The sequence below is a fragment of the Bubalus kerabau genome, chromosome 1, assembly GCF_029407905.1.
Source record: "Bubalus kerabau isolate K-KA32 ecotype Philippines breed swamp buffalo chromosome 1, PCC_UOA_SB_1v2, whole genome shotgun sequence".
NCBI classification, from domain to species: Eukaryota; Metazoa; Chordata; class Mammalia; order Artiodactyla; family Bovidae; genus Bubalus; species Bubalus kerabau.
Genome location: NC_073624.1, coordinates 150029798 through 150048088, shown reverse-complemented (window position 1 = coordinate 150048088; position 18291 = coordinate 150029798). Strand labels below are relative to the sequence as shown.

General features: G+C 55.0%; 1 protein-coding gene across 1 annotated transcript in view; it reads right to left on the bottom strand.

The window, feature by feature from the left end:
* ADAMTS14 (ADAM metallopeptidase with thrombospondin type 1 motif 14) overlaps window positions 1-18291 on the bottom strand; it is a 94639-nt gene that overhangs the window by 11941 nt on the left and 64407 nt on the right. The window contains exons 7-16 of the mRNA XM_055586736.1: window positions 16860-16965; window positions 14798-14941; window positions 14058-14190; window positions 12422-12535; window positions 10763-10911; window positions 8654-8829; window positions 6092-6225; window positions 5589-5712; window positions 4565-4645; window positions 90-253 (exon numbers count right to left, since the gene is read on the bottom strand). Coding sequence (XP_055442711.1) covers window positions 90-253; window positions 4565-4645; window positions 5589-5712; window positions 6092-6225; window positions 8654-8829; window positions 10763-10911; window positions 12422-12535; window positions 14058-14190; window positions 14798-14941; window positions 16860-16965 — 1325 coding nt within the window. The remainder of the gene's footprint in view (window positions 1-89; window positions 254-4564; window positions 4646-5588; window positions 5713-6091; window positions 6226-8653; window positions 8830-10762; window positions 10912-12421; window positions 12536-14057; window positions 14191-14797; window positions 14942-16859; window positions 16966-18291) is intronic.

Here is an 18291-nt window from a genome sequence, read left to right as displayed (position 1 = left end):
TTGGCTCAGCAGCAGAGACGGGGGGTTAGGGGACTGGGCTGGGGCAGCAAGGGGAGTGGACAGGGGCCACCACACGGGCGAGGGCTCACCAGGACAGTGACGGCTTCGGGCAGGGGCCCGCTGGTCTTGAGGCTCTCCTTGGCATCCTCCACCACGTACTCCCACTCCAGGCCCATTGCGGTGAAGGTCCGGCTCGTGGCTTCCTTGCCCTTGGGGTTGAGGATGAAGCTGCCTGTGACCTGGTTCTTCACCGCTGGCCATGGGGAGAGGGTCACACAGATTTCTATTCCCCTCCACAGGAGCACAAGCCACACCTTGGGGCTTCAAGGCCGTCCCCGTGGGCCCCTCGGGGCTCCCTGCCTACCTGTCACTCTGTGCCCACCTGAGCCTTTCCCCCGTCAGATGGGTTGTCCCACTGCCCCTGGCAGCACCCCTGCCTCTGGACCCTGGAGGACACCATTCTGCTCAACTGGGCTCCGCTCCTTCCTGCCTGACAGGTCTCCACCACATTTACGGTTCAGCACAGTAACAACCTCTATGCTGCTGCTGCCACTAAGTCTCTTCAGTCGTGTCTGACTCTGTGCAACCCCATAGACGGCAGCCCCCCAGGCTCCCCCGTCCCTGGGATTCTCCAGGCAAGAACACTGGAGTGGGTTGCCATTTCCTTCTCCAATGCATGCATGCATGCGAAGTCGCTTCAGTCGTGTCCGACTCTGTGCGACCCTATGGACAGCAGCCCACCAGGCTCCTCTGACCATCGGATTCTCTAGGCAAGAATACTGGAGTGGGTTGCCATTTCCTTCTCCAAACAACCTCTGTAGCAGAGCATAAAGGCTAAGAGTATAGGCTCTGGAGTCAGACTGATCTGGGAAAGTTACTTAGAGTCCCTGTGCTGCCTCAGTTTCACCATGTATAAATTGCGAACGCCCTTTGAGGATAATCACAGTATCCCATGCTCACCTACCCTGCCAAGGGGCTCTTGGGACAATTAAAGTTCATATATGTAAAGAGTGAGGCAGAGTGCACGGCATGCAGTTGGCACATAATAAATGTTAGGCACTACGACAGTCATCAAAGTGGCGTCTGAGTTATAGTTGCAATTACAGACATCCCGTCTCCCCCACAGCCTGTCAGGATATCTCCTCTACCTCCATGTCCCTGGCCCAGAACAGGGCTGAGCACAGAGTGGGTGGATAAAAAAAAAATCTAAGGGTAAATGTCTACCCCTTACAGTCCCAGCCAGTGAGTAACTCACAGCCTACAACTGGAACTGGCTGGGAGGCAGGAGGTGTGTAGGCTGCAGACACCCCAGCAAAGGCCCCAGTTCACAGCCTTATTCACCCTGGAAGCACCAGGGGTCAGAGAAGGGCTGCACCCTGGGACCTAAGCCCCCAGCCAGGTGGGGAGGCCAAAGGCTCTGGAGCCCTGGGGTGTCCCCACCTGGGGTAATTATAACATAAGAGCCAGGGATACAGGGCACCAACCACAGGCTGGTCACTCTGCTCACTGCCAAAGTGCGATCCTCACATGCATTCTGAGGTTGGTGCTGTTATTAATCCAGATGGGGAATCAGAGGCTCCCAGATGGGCAGGGGTGTGTCCTAGACACGCAGAGGCTGCTGGTCCAGCTCTCAGGAGGGCCAGCCTCTTTGGTGAGCGGGAGGAGAGATGCCCCTACCCCCGACAACCTCATCTCACCCAGCTCCAGAATGGCCAGACCCTCCGGGATAGCGCCAAGCATCACCTTAGGCAGGGCCCTTGTCTGTCCCCATAGCTCACGACTGCTGCTGTCCCCCAGCCCCTGGCTGTACACCCCACCTTCCAGGGGGTGGTGGGCTGGACTCTCCACCATCCAAGTCCTACCAGCTCTGAGCCCAGGCCCTACGACTGACCTGCTCCATATTTCCAGCAATTCTCTTAACCTCTCAGGGCCTCAGTTTCCTCAACTGCAAAATGGGGTAACAAGAAGGTTGTCATGAGGCTCCAGCAAATGAAGAGTGCCAGCTTCCGGCCCCGCATACAGTGGGTGCTACCAGCACAGCTTCTCTCCCTTCACTTCCTTTCAGAGTCCATGCCCCTAAATTCCAGGAGTGCCAGACGTGCTTGGACAGGGCCTTGGCCTTCACTGCCAAGGCGGCCACCTGTCCCAGGCTTCTCCAGAGAGCACACACCCTGTCAGCACACACGTGCACACACGGGCACATGAGCACACACTCACACATGTATATTCTGCACACTTTTGCCAGGGTTGCTGTGGATCTCACACACATAATAGTCACGCAATCTGTGCCAATGACAGGTTTCAGTTCTGCTTCCTTCCCACCCAAGCTCCTGGAGAGCTCTAACCCTCAGGGACTCACCCCACAAACACATACTGAACCTGCCCTGGATGCCAGGAGCCTCTACCCCAACCTCCACAGAAGCCCGTCTGCTACCTACAAGCCCATCGAGCTGGCTCCCTGGGAAGCCTAGACATCTGCACAGGGTAGGGATGGATGGAAGGAGCTGGGCAGGCAGCCCAAGGGGCTGCTGACAGTATGGAATCATCCATAGGGCTGCAGTAAGAGAAGTATTTGTAACCACCTTCTTTCAAGGGCAAATGACCTTCTCTTCCTGCCCCTGTCCCTCCCCAGCCCCTGTGCTGGCACAATTCCCCAGAGCCAGACAGGCAGGTGTGCAGGGAGATGGCCCAGCCAAAGCCCTCCCATCTCACAGCCAGAGGTGTAGCTGGCAGGGGCACGCGGCTGGGAGATCGGACACCAGGGTCCAGACTGGCTCATCCTGCAGGTGAATGAGGGTGCACAGATCACCCATAACCCACTTAGGGCCTCAGTTTCCCCTTCTGCCTACTTCAACTCCACTCAGGTGCCCTCCAGAGCAGGTGAGGAATTTCTACAGCTGGGCTAATGTAGATGAACAGGGAGTGCAAGTTCTCCAGGAGACTTTTTAAATGTTTTCTATTATTTTAATAATAACCTACAAACACGACTGTTGGCATTTTTGTAATATATGAGCTTTCCCAGAGGTGTTACATTTTGTGTTTGTGTTCATGATGAGCTGGTAACAAGCAGTGCGACTGGTGGCTGTGGTAGGTAAGAGGGGGCTCTGGACACGCCATGGCCCAGGGCCATCACAACCACGCACCCTCTGTAAGGAGTCTGAACATAGGCAAGTGTGGGGAACCCGGCACTGCCCAGCGTGTGGGCAGCAGCCTTCTGCCCACCTGCTTGCCAGGAGCCTGCTCCAAACCATACTAATGTGCTTTCAATCGAGATAAAATTCACATTGAATACAACTCTGCCTTTTAAAGGGTGCGATTCTGTGACTGTGTAATCGCCACCACTATCTAATTCCAGAACATTTCATCACCCCCGAAAGAAATCTGAGACCCATTTGTAGTCACTCACCATTTTCCCCCTCTCTCCAGCCCCTGACAACCATCAACCTACTTCCTGTCTCTATGGATTTGCCTATTCTGCACATGCTCATTTTTTGATGCCAATTTTAGTTTCAGCAGAAACAGAATGAAGTAAAGAAACACACAAAAAATCTCCCCTTCTTACACTTATGGGCTTAATTTTAACTCTACTGATTGATTTGGGGGGGCTGTCATTTTTGATGTCCTGGTTTTATAGCTGTACAACTGCTGCATGTATAAAGGGTAGGCATCCAGCTTAGAGATTATGTGTTAAAGCATCATTATAAGAATTATTGAAGGGTCCCTCTGGTAGACTGCAAAAACAGCCACAGATTCCTCCTATTCCTGCTGGTTCACCTCTTTGCACTGTGATGTACCACATCTCCCATTAGGAGATACTCTGCTTCTACCTGTTGAGTCTGGGTTTGGCCATGGGGCTTGTTTAGACCACTTGGACATGAGAAAGCAGGACGCAAGCAGAGACCTGAAACGGGCTTGCACACCGGGGTTTGCCTGCTCTTGCCACTCCTGAGGACCATGCAACAGATGCCACGTGCATAATCCCAGGCTAGCCAGCTGGGGACATGACCCTATCACCCCTGTAACCCCAGCTGACAGCCAGTACCAACCAGGTCCCTACAGACCCACCAGCTGACTGCACTTGGGTGAGTGAGTTTCCAGGAGGATGAGTTAGAAGAAGCACCCAGCTGAGCCCAGCCCAAACAGGGGATCCACAGAACTGATGCTAATAAACACTTGCTGCATGAAGCTGCTAAGTTCGGGGATGATGTATTATACAGCAAACATTAACTAATACATTCTATGAAAATGGGTTACCTTTAAAAGGTACCTATGTGCACAAGAAATGAATAGCAGTTGCCCCTGGGGAAGGAAAGTGCTCCTGGGGTAGAGGGTGGAAGGAATCTCCCCTGGATCCCCTTTCATACCTTCTGAAATCTGAAGCATGGAGCCTTTTTCCAATTCAACACAAATGAAAAATCAATCAACAAAAAAGCATTCTCTCACATTTTTCAAATTTAAGAAATGCCCCCTACATTAGAATCTTCTCTTCCATTCTCCCAGCTCCCCCACACCTGAGGGCAGGTCCCAGGGGCTGGCTGCCCATCATCTAGCACCCAGTACTCACCAATGTGGTGGGGGACCTTCTCCAGCTCCTCAATCTGGATGTGCCTGGCACCTGCTGGGATCTGCACCAGCTTGAGAGCCCCTGCCACAGAAGAGGTTCCAGAAAAATCATGAGCATCCTGAGCTGGGAGCACCACGCCCAGCATCTCCCATCACCCCCACTCCTCATAGGCACCCCAGAAACTTAGTCTCCTTATCTGTAAATAGGAATGGGCCCTTCTTTACAAAGTGCTGAGAGGATCACAGTTTACATAGCTTAAAATGCTCTATAAAATCTATGGATTCAGTGTGTGTGTCACTTGCTACTATTTCCCACTGTCTTGACCCTCCTCTTCTCTCCTGAGGTTCCCCTCTCCCCTTTTTTCTCATGCTTAAAGCCACTGTAGGGATTTAGATGAAACAAGCCATGAAGATCCAGCATTAGGGGGTCTCCATGATCCTCCCAGTCCAACGCCTGAAAACTAACCTTTCTCAGAACCATCAACTTTACCCCAACAAGGAGAGACAAGGCAAAGCTGAAATTCTCCCAAAGGGGAAATGAATCTAATTCAAACTAAAGTGTAAAGGACTAATATCTGGCCCTTTTCAATAGAGGTATGGAGAGAAGTCAAGGAACTTAAAGAACCAGGAGTTCAAAGCAGGAAGCACTTCAGTTAAAAAAACAACAAACGAAAAAACAAGGTAAAAGATGAGGATGAAAAGGAAAATTGCTAGTCCAGCCTGGGCCTCATCTTTAGACCTATCTTACCCTCACTCCCAGCAACAGGCCCAGGCCAAGCTGAGTTCCTATGACCCACAGTGCTGAGCAGGAAATGCTTCTGAGCTCCTGAGCCCAAGCACAGGCACAGCACGCCTGGATCGTGAGGGACCACAGTCAGGGCAGAGGCTCCAGGGCCCCCTCTCCCAGCCTGAACTGTGGCCTAGCTCAGCAGGGAAGGGCTCAACTAGGGATGGCTCATTCTCTAGGGCCCTGGTTGGACCAGAACCCCACTGCTCCTGGTCATCCGCCACCCCCACCTGCTCACCTGCCTGCTTGGAGGCCTTGCCCAGCGTCCCCTTCACAGTCCTGCAGTGGGAGTTGTCCCCGCCACAGACCCCACACTTGTCATCTGCCTTCATGGACCCCACTTCCTTGTCACAGCCGACGGGCTAAAGTCAGAGACGGGGTCAGCAAAAGAAGGCTTCCACACCCGCACTGCCACATGCGGTTGGCAGCCCCTGGCCCCCTCTCCAGTCCCCAGACATGAAAGGACCGTAGACTGAGAGGCATTCCTGGATGGGACTCTGCCACAAACATGCTATGTGACACAGTCCAGCTCTGAAACCTAGCCATGCCTCTCTCCTTGAATGCGGCTGGGCAGTGACCCTTTTCCAGCATCCCAGAGTTATGCTGAGGACAAGAGGTGTCACAGGTGGGGAAGGTGAGGTGATGCCTGTCTTCCCAGGGAACAGAAGGAGGGGGAGGTGCTGCAGCCCTCCAGTCTCCTGGGGCAGGCAGAGGGCGGGCGGTCCAGAGGCAGCCACCTACCACACACTCGCCGCGGGCACAGACACTGTACAGGTCGCGGTAGCTGCAGCGAGTCCCATCATGGACCACCTGGTTCATGAAGACCACGTCCCCTGTGTCCTCTGACTGGCAGATCAGTTCACACTTCTGGGCGTCTGTGGGGAAACGGAACACACTGAGCCGGCTGGGCTCGCAGAAAGTGGGCTGGCCTAGGCCGCCACTAGCACGTGGCCGGAACAGGAAGTCCCAGGGGCCAGCTCTGGGCAATGCAGGGAGAACCAGGTGTGGAGCTGGGCATAAAATCCCTGCTATGGCACTTAGGAGCCATGAGACTTTGGGTAACTTATCTGACCTCTGAACCTCAGTTCCTTATTTATTACCCCCATCAGTAAAATGCCACGTCACGCTGTTAAGAAACAGCAAGTGATAAAACAATAACAACAATTAGCCAACACTTAATGAAAGCTTACTATGTGCCAGACTTCAAAAACCTTTATACATTCTTGATGTACAACTTTAAATGCTTTTTGTGAATTAGCTAATTTAAACCTCTCAATACTCCCCAGGAAGTAGGTTCTAGCATTACAGAGGAGGAAACCAATGACCAAAGAGGTTAAGGAATTTGCTCACAGCCACTCAGCCACCCAGGAAGTGGCAGAGCCAGGATTCTAACCCAGGCTGTCTGGTTTGGGCCAGAGTCTGCTTTGATCTCTATATACACATCACCAGTCACACATATGATAGTGAATCTCAACATGTCTGTGAACAGTGGTCTGGGTTTGGGCTTACAAAATGGAGCAGCAGTGACGGAAGGAAGGAGGTCCTTTCTGGAGGTCCTTTCTAGTTTTAACAATCAAATGTTCTCTGTCTAGGCTATTAATGTCCTATAAAAGAAGGTTCCGGAGAACATATAAACATTTGCTGTGTTTCTTAGAAAAGGGGAAATTGGGGTTTAGCTAACTTCCTGGAATTTGTGTAAAAGTCCTGGGAAAACCCTAAGTCCCAACTGTCCCATTGACCTTGCAGCCCTTCTCCACCCCGTGTTACAGCAGCCTGTGTGGGTTCTGGATGGATCTGCAAAGCTTCCAAAGCAAAATTTGTCAGGAACCATCTGGCTCCTGGCTCCTCAACCCTAAGGTCCCTGTTGCCCAGTGACATCATGTCCCAGAACTCAGGACTTGAGTCTAGAGTCCCAACATCCAGTATCATTTTGGATCTCACACACAGGAGCAGCCATACTTCCAGTGGGACCTGGGCCAGGGGCCGAGGGGTAGGGAGCTTTCACCCTCCCAAAGGCAAGACCCTGACCAGTACACCTCAAGCAAGTGGGTTTCCAGGCAGCCCTGAAAGCCAGCCAACAGTGGCATGGAGGTGGTGAGCTCCCCAGACTAGGGGGAGTCTAAGCAGGGAAGAGACACTCCCTGCAAGCATGTCCCGGAGGGGTCTGTGCTCTGGCGGGCAACACACAGGCCCTCTGAGGTCCCTTCCAACTTGAAGACTCTCAATTCTAAATGAGAGCTGAAGAACGGAGGGTCTTGCAATGGTGATTTGAAACCAGGGCTATGAGAAGGAAGCCCTGGGCTAGGGAAAGCAAAGGCCATTCTGATCAGCACTGCCTGAGGCTGAGGGCTGGGTAGTAGGGGGTGAGCATCAGGTTGTGGAAGGACCATGGAGAGGCTGGCCAAGCAAGGGAGATTCAGAGGACAGCTGAAGGTCCTTCCAGCCTGAAGACACTAAGCTGGCGTGAGTCCCAGCCCTTCACTGGCTTCTCTCTGCTGCCAAGAGTTATTGTTGTTCAATCACTAAGTCATGTCTGATTCTTTGAGACTCCATGGACTGCAGCACACCAGGCTTCCCTGTCCTTCACTCTTTCTCAGTTTGCTCAAATTCACGCCCGTTGAGTCAGTGATGCTATCTAACCATCTTATCCTCTGCCACTACGAGAGACACCACTAAAAAAGCTCCAAAACAGACAGGCACTGGCTTAGCCCCAAAATTCTGACCCTCTGCATGAGTCCCACGGCCTGTGTCCAGGGGCAGTTTGGAGGGGCTCAGTGGGAGGATCCCATAGGTCCCATTGACCTGACTTTCCAATCATTTTCATTAACGCCTGAAACAGTAGTACAATCAGTACAAACCTAAAAACATGGTCGGTAATAGCACTGAGCTTCTCTGGACTCTGGTGTTGCAAAGCGAGGAATGCCTGCACCTGGGCCTTCCGCACACGGCAGGACATGTTTGAAAGCACCCGCCCCACCACCAGCACTGCCGCCAGCCTCAGTGGTACTTCTGGGCCAAGTGACCCCTGCTCAAGACATTGCCCTCGCATCAGCCAGGAAACAGCATAAGAATTCAAATCCAGGATGATTTTCGTGATGATGGTGGACCCCCAATGTATACAGTGCAAAGGTCTGCACAAAGGCATAGGGCAAACCTGCCAACTGCAATGCCCTTTGGGTGCCGCCACTGTCCCTCCACCTTCACTGGTGGGCCAGGAAAGGAAGGCCCTGTCTGGGAAGATAAGGACCCAGCAGAGGCCCAAGGCCATGGGGCGGGAGGTGGAGGGAGCAGGGCCCCACTCACCATCGTCCGGCTCATAGGGGATCCAGCTGTGCTTGGCGTTCTGGTGGACGTAGTAGGAGCTGCGCTTGGCACACTGCTGGGCCCGGAAGTCCTCGTAGGGCCCTGGACACTCCTCGCTGTTGCAGATCTGGTACTGGAACATGGGCCCTGAGCACATGCGGCCTCCGTAAGCTGGGCTGGGACAGGCATAAAGAGACTGTGCTGGCTGGAAAGGCTGGACGGGTGGCAGGTTTTCCCATAGCCACCTGGGTGGCTCAGCCCTTTAGAGGAGCATAAAAAGGGGCCCCACTAACTTGGAAGTTAGGGGGGAACCCCACTGTGAGGGCTGCTGAGCTCAGAGTCTTTTGGTCCCTTCAGGCATATGCCACCTATTTGAGTGTTTCTGTGATCGGAAGAAGAGAGAATGAAAGAAAGAAACGGGGCAAGAGACGGGGTGGAGAGGAGGAAGACAAGAGGGAAAGACTAACCACTCCAGCTGGGCTGGAAGAGAAATCAGTCTTACTCATCTTTGCGTATTCTTTCACCCGCTACACAGGCCTGACACACAGTAGGTCCCCAACACAGGACTCAGCTGCTCTCATTTGCATCCACTTCCATTTAATATCACCATAAACTAAGGAGAGGTAAAAGAGACTTGGGTTTGGAGTCAAAAGATCTAGCTGAATCTACACTCAAGTCCCGCTATGCCTTCATTTCCCCTTTCAAGGAGGGACCATAACACCTCTTATTTTATCTACCTCCTTGTGTGTCTGTGAAGAATAAATTTTAAAAAGGTATCCTTAAGCAATCTGTACTCTCGTCCCCATTAAATTAAAAGGATTTGGTAAGATTACGGGTACAAAGTATTCAAGTGAATGGGGCTCCTGGAACTCTGTACAGAGGTGCTGGGGGGTTATATGGGCTTATGCACAGGAGTGCTGAGCACCCCACCTGGCACAGAGAAAGCGGTCCATACCCCGGAGTAATTAGAACAGAGGCCGTCCTTCATTAGCGCTTAAACTGTGCTGGGGAGAGTACACATAATACTTCATTTAAGCCTCATAAAATAAAAATGGTTATTTCAGAGCAGTTCAATAAACAGGAGCTTCGATCAAGGGAATAACTATGTGCCATGACCGGGAGGTGGTTTATCCAGAGTGGGCACCGCTGGCCCTTTCTCTAACCCAGCTTTCATACCCCCAACAGGCTGAAGTTACAAGGCTGTTCTCTTTGGCTCCTACTTGTAAAGGGTCAGTACAGCCATCTGACATGGGAACAGGCTGCTCTGGGAGGCACTGAGAGTTCCATCCCTGGAGGTATACACACAGCAGAGTAGGAAGGACTACTCCTGAAGATGCTGGAGAGAAGATGACCACCACTGAGCCTCTGTGATCCTAGGACCCTGCCGTTCTGAGGTCCCCATCACATCTCTCATTGCTGTGAGGGCTAGGCTGGCCCTGCCCCACAGAGGTTCTGCATCCCTGGTTCCAGGGACCAGCAGACCCACAGGGCCAGACTGGGCCAGCCCTCAGCTCCCATGAAGCTGTTCTAAGCAGGCTGCATCAGCTTGGGAGATAGAGGCCATAAAGAGCTGGTGCTCTGAGGTACCAAACCAAGGGAGGGGAACCTCATGGAGAGGATAAAAGGGAGAAATAGATTGCTCCCCCAGAATGCTGAAAAAATGGTGGGGGCGGGGAGGTAAGGAGAGGATTTGACTTTAGAAAGAGATAAGAAAAAGTGAAGCAAGTTTTGCTTCATGTAGTAGGAAACAGACTTGGGGAATTTATTCTCCTAAAACATGGCTAGTGAACAGTGTTTTTTCAAAGTTTAGCTGGAAGATCAGGGTCACAGAAGGGCTTGTTAAACTGACCAAGCCTTGGGCCCACCCAGACTCTCTACACATGAGATATTAAGAATCACCGGCTCAGACCCGTTCTCAGATGTCAGACCCAACGGGAGATGTCTGACCGAGGTGGAAGTGATTTGGTGCCCGCAACAATTTTGGGTCCTCATCCACTGGAATATGTAGCCACCTGCAGGGGACCTTCTTTCTTGGGCCCTGCCCCCCAGTGCCTCCCCCTCCAAGCCCCTCAGGCCCCTGCCCTGCCCACCTCAGCCAAGTGCACTCACGGGGGATTGTCACAGGTCCGGCTACGGGATCGAACCCCGCCCCCACAGGACCGTGAACACGACCCGAACTTGGTCCAGGAGCTCCAGCCTCCGTCCTGGCCATAAGTCTGCTCCGGCGACTTCCAGATGCAGTGACCTTTGAAGCACCACTGGGATGGAGCAGAGGGTGTGAGGTCACCCTGGAGCCACCGCCATAGAAAGTAACCAACTGGGTACTGTGGGTGAGCCCAGAGAAAGGAATGCTAAGAGCACCAGCCTCGGGGTCACACGGAATCCAGTGCCTACTGTGAGCTGAATGACCCTCAGCAAAGAATATCCCTTCCAGAGCCCACTCCACAGCTGGACAATGGGGATAACAGCACTCACCCACAGGGCTGTCGTGAGCACTCACACACAGCCCTCCAATAACAGCAGGTGATATAATATTGATGACAGGAGCTGCAATTATTTGGTTTACCACCCCCAGAGGCACAAAGAGCTGATAAGGGAGAGAAGACATAATCTTCCCACACAATCTAGAGTTGATCTTGGCTCTGGACCTCGAAATCACCATCTGGGACTCCAAGCAGGTATGTTCATAGGAGGGAAGCCAGCTACCCGGGAGGTCCAGCCACACAGTGGAGGGTGTATGCCTCAAGTCCAAGAAGCCTGGGTTTGAATCCTGGCTTGGCCATTACTAGCTGCGTGTGGCTTTGGCAGAGCTTAACCTTGCTGAACCTCAGTGTACTTGCCTGGTAAATGGGACTGTTCTCAGAACTGAAGGCAACCACACTCACAAAGGCCTCAGCACAAGGCCAGGCGCAAAGGAGAGCTCAGCCCAGGTTAACTCCCTTCCTTCCTCTTGTAGGGCCATAGGTAAGAAATACAGTAAAGCCGTCCAGGCCATTTGCAAGAGAGAACTCAGTGTTTCTCAGCCTCAGAGTCACTAGGGGAACTTTTAAAACTCCGGATGTCTCAGCTTCACCCCCAGACTGAGTCAGACTCTGTAGGGATAGAGATTTTTAAAAGAAGCTCCACCCATCTGTGAAGGGACAGACCATTTACAGATGTGAGTCTGCTGAGGGCCGAGGGTGAAGGGCAGAGGACAGGCTGGTGGGGGCAGCACCCTGCTTCTTCCCAGAGCCCTCATTTGCTTTGACAGGACTCCTAACTTCACAAGAAGCCGAGGAGAGGGACGTGCTTGGTCAGAGGATGGCCCAAGGTCACCACAGAGAGCTGCGGGGAGAGGCAGGGCCAGCGATAGAGCAGAGGTGGGGTTTCAGAACTCAGCTCAAGACTCTCAGACCCGGGGACCCCTGAACAAGCCCCCCCACCCGCCCCCCGCTAATCACCCTCTGTTTGACCTCCACAAGTTCCCTAACCAGCCTCAGCTTCAGTCTCCTCATCTGTAAAATGGGAGTAAACGTGCCCGCTGATGCACTATGAGACAAGGCCAAACCTGCTCTCTGTAGAAGCCAAAGACTGTGGTCCCAGGGAGGAGAGGGGCAGTGGAGAGGAGGACTCCACACCCATCTGCCTGCACGCAAGGCTCACTCTTGTCCCACACTCCCACCCTGCCCTGGCCACCATGCACTCACATCCACACTGGGCAGAGGGCAGGTCCCCCTGGGGGCTGGCACCCAGGAAGGCGCTCCGCCTGCAGCCCCAGCCCACAGCTACCTTGCCTGGCGCGCACTCAGTCCCGTCCAGCGGGGGCCCCTTCTTGGTCTTGCAGAAGTACGGGTTGTCGGGGTGGCTGCACCACAGCTGCCTGCAGGCCTCGAAGGTCCTGAACTGTGCGGCAAGGGGGACGGGGTCACCGGGCTGGACTGGGCCTCCAGCTCTGGCAAGTTGTCCAGGGGAACCAACAGTGACAGAGAGGGGGCAGGGTGTGGGTGGGTGCTGGGCCAAACACTGCCAGGGAGGCAGGAGGGGCCCATCCAGCCAGAGCCCCACACGTCCACCAGCTCAACTCCACCCCAAGTGCCAGTGGCCTCCAGCAACCCCACCGAGAAGAAGGTGCCAGCCACAGCCCACACGCCTCTGCTCTCCCCTCCAAGGCCTCCATTCTTGTCTTGCAGAGGCCACTCTGTCGCTGAGCAGGGACCAGGGTTTGAGGCTGTGATGAGGCTGGGTCTGCTGATGCCCCCTAAGCTCTGTGCCTGTCGGGGGCTTGGAGGGAGCTGCCAGTCTAGCCCAGACTCTGCAGCACCCAGAAAAGGTCAGGACTCCCATCTCCCTCTTATATAAGGTTGGGGTGGTGGTTTAGTCCCTAAGTCATGACCAATTCTTGCAATCCCATGGACTATATAGCCTGCCAGACTCCTTTGTCCACGGGATTTCCCAGGCAGGAATACTGGAGGGGGTTGCCATTTCCTCATATAAGGCTGGTAACCTTATATTTCACATTGTCTAGGGAAGCCTCAATCTCCTTTTCTCTATCATCCCCTGCCAGCCAAACTCATGTCCTACACACACACAGCCTCTGGGCATTGAAATCCCATTTCCCAGCTGCTTCTCCATCCTCAAAGCAGAGACCAGGTGTTCCAGTGTTGCCTGGGCCATGCACAAGATTGCCACACACAGGGCCTTCAGGTCCTGCAGAGATGAGGAGGGGGCTACGTTCTTGGATGTGGGAGGTATGACGTACTCTAGGCACCAAGGCCTCACCCCTTTGGACATCCCCCTTGTCCTGGGATGTCCCCTTCTCTGAGCCTCTGCCTGGGCCTTGCTCAGTGGCTGTTTGATTCTCCCCTGGGGGGCTCAGCTGATTGCCAGGCTCCAGGCTTTCCCTGCCTTGTCCTGCAGGGGAGGACAGTCTTCTGCTCCCTTGTATCTATCATCTCAGGCACAGGGCAGAGGATGGAGGGAGCATGCAACTGACCCCCTGGAGAGAGATTACGTGGGACACAGGAGAACTTCACCAGGGTGGGAAGTCTAAGCCAAACATCCTGCCAAACATCCAGACAGCAGAGGGTAGAAACTATTTCTCTACCAGCCCAGAGCTAGTACCTGATCTGACACATGGGCCACCTGGCAGATAAACCCCCAGTGACCAGCCTGGCCCGTCAGGACCCCATTGGTGCCCCACCCTCTGTGTTCCACTCTGTCCCCATCCTTCCAGGCATTTTCCAGCCCCCACACACACTGTCTCCCCACCCCTCCATGGGACTGGGTGCAGTGGGGACATAGCAGAAGGTGGCAGGGCCTAGACCCTGGTCATCCTGTAGTCCCCTATGGTGGCTCCATGAATGACCAGCCTGGGATCCAGGAGGCTGGCCTGGCATTCCGGCTGGCAGAGGCCATGGGAACTCACCGCCGAGCAGGTGTGGTACCCGGTGCCAAAGTCGAAGCGACACTGCTCATCCATTGAGTAGTCAATGCCAGGCAGCTCGGGGGGCTGGGGCCAGGCAGGCGCAAAGGGGTCGTCAAGGAGACAGTCATAGGAGCTGCCGGCAGAGGCAGGGAGTGAGCCGGGCGGGGCAGGAAGGCCCCATCCCTCCCTTCCCAGAGGAGGGGGCGGGAACCAAGCTAGGAAGGCCTGCAGGGACGCGCCTGCTGCTCTGTGTTGGTTGCTTCGGAAAATGGACCACCCCACAGGTGCCCCTGCTTCCACTCATGACCATGTCTGGGCTCCAAGGCAAGGCCACCAGGACCAGCCTTAGGCACGCAGCTCGTGGCTTGCTTATAGGGCCCATTCACCCACATTACAGAGTTCACGCCATGGCCCAGAATAAGGGCTGGCTCCCAGACAGTTTGAGGGCTCACTGCCCTGAGAGAGGAAGACAAATCAGCCCACTGTGCAGGATGTACGCTGGGCCCCGGCCCTGCAGAGGTTAGTGACAGTATCTCTGCCGGCACCTACCCCACCCAAATCCACTCTGCATCCATCCTTGGCCTTGAGCTCTAGAATCCAACACTCGTCCTGGGCCTCCACACTCCTGGAGGCCCAGGAACTGACCGGCAAAGCCAGACTGGAGCGTGTGTCCCGAGTGGGATGGTGCTCTGAGGGGAGATGATGGGGGAGGCAGAGGGCGGAGGGCGGAGGTGACCTACGGGAGGTAGCGGCTGAGCTCCAGCTTGCTGCAGCGAGACCAGTGGAAGCGGTGGAAGGCGGCCTGCACCAGGGGCGCCATGACACTGCCCAGGCTGGTCTCATCCGCACAGCCGTTCGCCTGACCATCGTGCTCCATGCCGAGCCTGGAGGTGGGGGAGCAGAGAGGGCAGTCCTGAGTCACACCCAGGGAGCCCACCCCTGGGAAGACGAGCAGGTGGGCTGGAGACTCTGCCCTCACCAGGCTTCAGACTGTGCCTTTTGGCATCAGTTTCCCCACTGTGCAGTGGGGAGAGCCACCCCACTGGATGGAAGCTGAGGCCCCACATTGCCCCTCAATCAGGCTGAGCTCATTCTGCCCTCCAGCCCCCTCCTCAAACCCTCCCTAACATCCTCACGGTGTCTGAAACCAGCTTAAGCCCCACTCTGGCCCCAGGACACCCTTCCTGGCCCCCCTGCCCAGGGTCTGTCTGCCCACAGCAGGGCCACCTGCACCATGGTTAACAACTTGCACACCATGCACTGTCTTCCCTCCAAACCTGAGGCCTCGTGCGCAAGGACCAGTTTCATTCTGTTCAGTATGACTTGGCTTACAGCGCCCTCCCGGTGTACCAGCCTCCTTAGCTTCTTCTAGACCTGGCCTTACAGAGCTATGTGTGTGGTACCCACCTGCCATAATGGTAGTTTAAATGTAAAAGTTTGCTCTTTATAGTTAGTGTGCATGCTAAGTCGCATCAGTCATGTCTGATTCTATACAACTCCATGGACTGAAGCCCGCCAGGCTCTTCTGCCCATAGGATGCTCCAGGCAAGAATACTGGAGTGGGTTGCTGTGCCTTCCTCCAGGGGATCTTCCAACCCAGGAATCAAACCTGCTTCGCTTACATCTCCTGCATTGGCAGGCGTGTTCTTTCCCACTAGCACCATCTGGGAAGCCCTTTATAGTTACTATGTAACACCGAAGCCCAAAGGTTCTAAATTCTTACACATTCCCAGACATCTGCATCTGGCCTTGACCACTAGACAGACATGTGGGCCTCTAAGCTTGACCTTGTCTCTCTGTAGGCTGCGGCTCTGTGAGTGAAGAGTGCCCCCCACATACAGGAAGACAAACTCCGGGCTCTAGAATATGTGGAAGTATTGGCCGCCAGGGCAGGAAGGGCCCTCGGAGATTACCCCCGTGTCAGCCTCTGTGTTGCAGCTGAGGAAACGCAGGCCCCAGAGAGGAGGTGCCACCCGCTCAGCGAAGGGCAGGGCTGGGGTGAAACCGTGGGGGCAGGCAGATGTGGAGAGGGGCACAGCTGACCGTGGGTGGCAGGCTCGCCCTCGCAGCTGGCCCACTCCTTCCCATGTCCTTCCAGCTGCAAAAAAATGGCCCTCACTCTACGCCTTGGCTGGGGACAGGCAAGCTGGGGGCGTGTCCCTTAGCTCTGCCTTGTGGACACGCAAGGCCAGGAGGCGCAACTGTGCCAGTGTGCCTCACCGCTGGACACTGGATGGTGGATTATTTGTTTTCTCCCAGCACATAGCGTCTTGCATGCTTTTGTGTCCCGTTCTCCACGGAAGCCCTATTTGTAGAACAGGGCCTGGCACACAACAGGTGTTCAAGAAATAGTGGTTGACTGAATGAATGAATACAGTCTAAACCAAACCCAGGTCCGAGGATCACGTAAGCCAGCCACCAGCCTGGCCCGAGTCCTGGATCTCCATGCACCTGTTTAAGATGGACTCTGGCCAGCACTCCACATGCGAGCAGCAGGGAGGGCCTCGAGGGGTGACTGGACAGAGGCCACCCAGAGAGCACAGTGCTGCCTCTGAGGGGACACTGTCACTGAGCTGCCAAAGGCAGGGCCACGTCTGGTCTCCCACAGCCCTGGGATTTGGGAGCTGGGCCCAAGGCAGACCCAGAATTGCTCTCTGGGTCCCGGGGCTCCCTCCCACTCGGGGCAGCTTCTCTGGCATCTCCCGGGAGCCTGGGATAGGACTCAGAACTGGGACAAAACCTCCCATACCCACAGACCTCCTTGGGGCTTAAGGCACAGCCCACCCCCTCGGGGCCACTTACACGTGGCCAGTCTCGTGGGCCACCACAAAGGCCGAGGAGAAGCCGTCTTCATGGTTGAGGGCACAGCTTCTCAGGGGGTGGCACATGCCAGTGACAGGCGCATACCCTGCAGGGGACGGGGAGAGAGGGCAGAGAGAGGTCACAGGCAGATGAGGCAGGACGCAACGAGGTCTGTGCTAAGCCAGCTACCACAGGCACGTCTGGATCGGGTCACTGCCAGAGGGTCCCGGGAGGAAAAAGGATTCTTGCAATGTCCCGCCCTGTATGTATGCAGCTGCAGTGTGGCACCTAGGCCAAGCTGCCCGCACATCCTTCCCTCCTGGCCTGCGGCTCCCTGCGGCTTCAGCCCCTCCTCTAAACAAGGCAGCGTGCCCAAGCCTGCACACACCCAGCTTCCAAGCTGCAGCCTTCCAGCCAGCCAGTCGGTCAGTTGACAAGCTCCACACATCTGTGCAGTGTGACCGCTGGCAGCGTTAGACACTATGGGAAGAATAGAGGAATCAGGTGCCAGTCCGCACCCCCATCCTATAGCACATCCACACCCGTGAGGGGCAGACAGTTTCGCAGGCAGACCAGGGTCAGGAGGTTACTTAGAGGTGGGCCTGGAGGGCTGGAGTTCCAGGAGCTCAGAGGGATGTGTGGGCATGACTGGGTGGCATCGAGGGAATGGGTCTAATGGAAGGGGTTGAGGGGACCAGGGCATGACTTATGAGGGGCCTAGAGCTGGGGCTGGGGGAGAGGTGAGAGACTCTGGGGAGGTGGGGGTGGACACGTGGAGGGGAGGACATGGGCAGAGTGAAGACACGACTGTGTAGGCCTCAGGAGACACGGGCAGTGCAGGGGGTCAGCACACGGTAGCCACGGTGAGGCCAGCACTGGCTGAGTGGCTTTGTGTGAGAGGCCTGTGATCTAGCGGGCTGCATCCCCGCCTCCCCAGGGCCTGTAATTGGCTGGGAGGGCAGCCTGGGCTGGGGAAGACCTCTGAAGAGGGGGCGATGGCAGAGAACGCTCCCTACCCAGGGCTTTCGGCCAGCCAGGACCAGACAGCTATTCTCTGTCTTCAGAACTGCCAAAACCCTTTCCTGAGATGGTCCTGGGGGTATAGAGGTTTCTGGGGTCCTGCCTGTCCTGGAGGTCTGGATGTGTTCAACAGCACATGCGAGCACACATGTGTGTGGGTGTCTGTGTGCACATGTGTCTGGGCAGGAGTACTCATTTGTCTGTACATGTGTGTGTCAACCTGTGTGTGTACAAGCTCGCCTTGGGGATTTCAGGGATTCAGACAAGCAGATCTTTTGGGTACAGGCTGACCCTCCTCTAGCACCAGACCAGAAAACACGAAGAAGCCTTCAACTTGGTACCTGGAGATCCAGTCTGAGTTTCAGCTCTGTCTCCTCTCTGCAGTGGGGCCTGGGCAAACCTTGTTGCCACT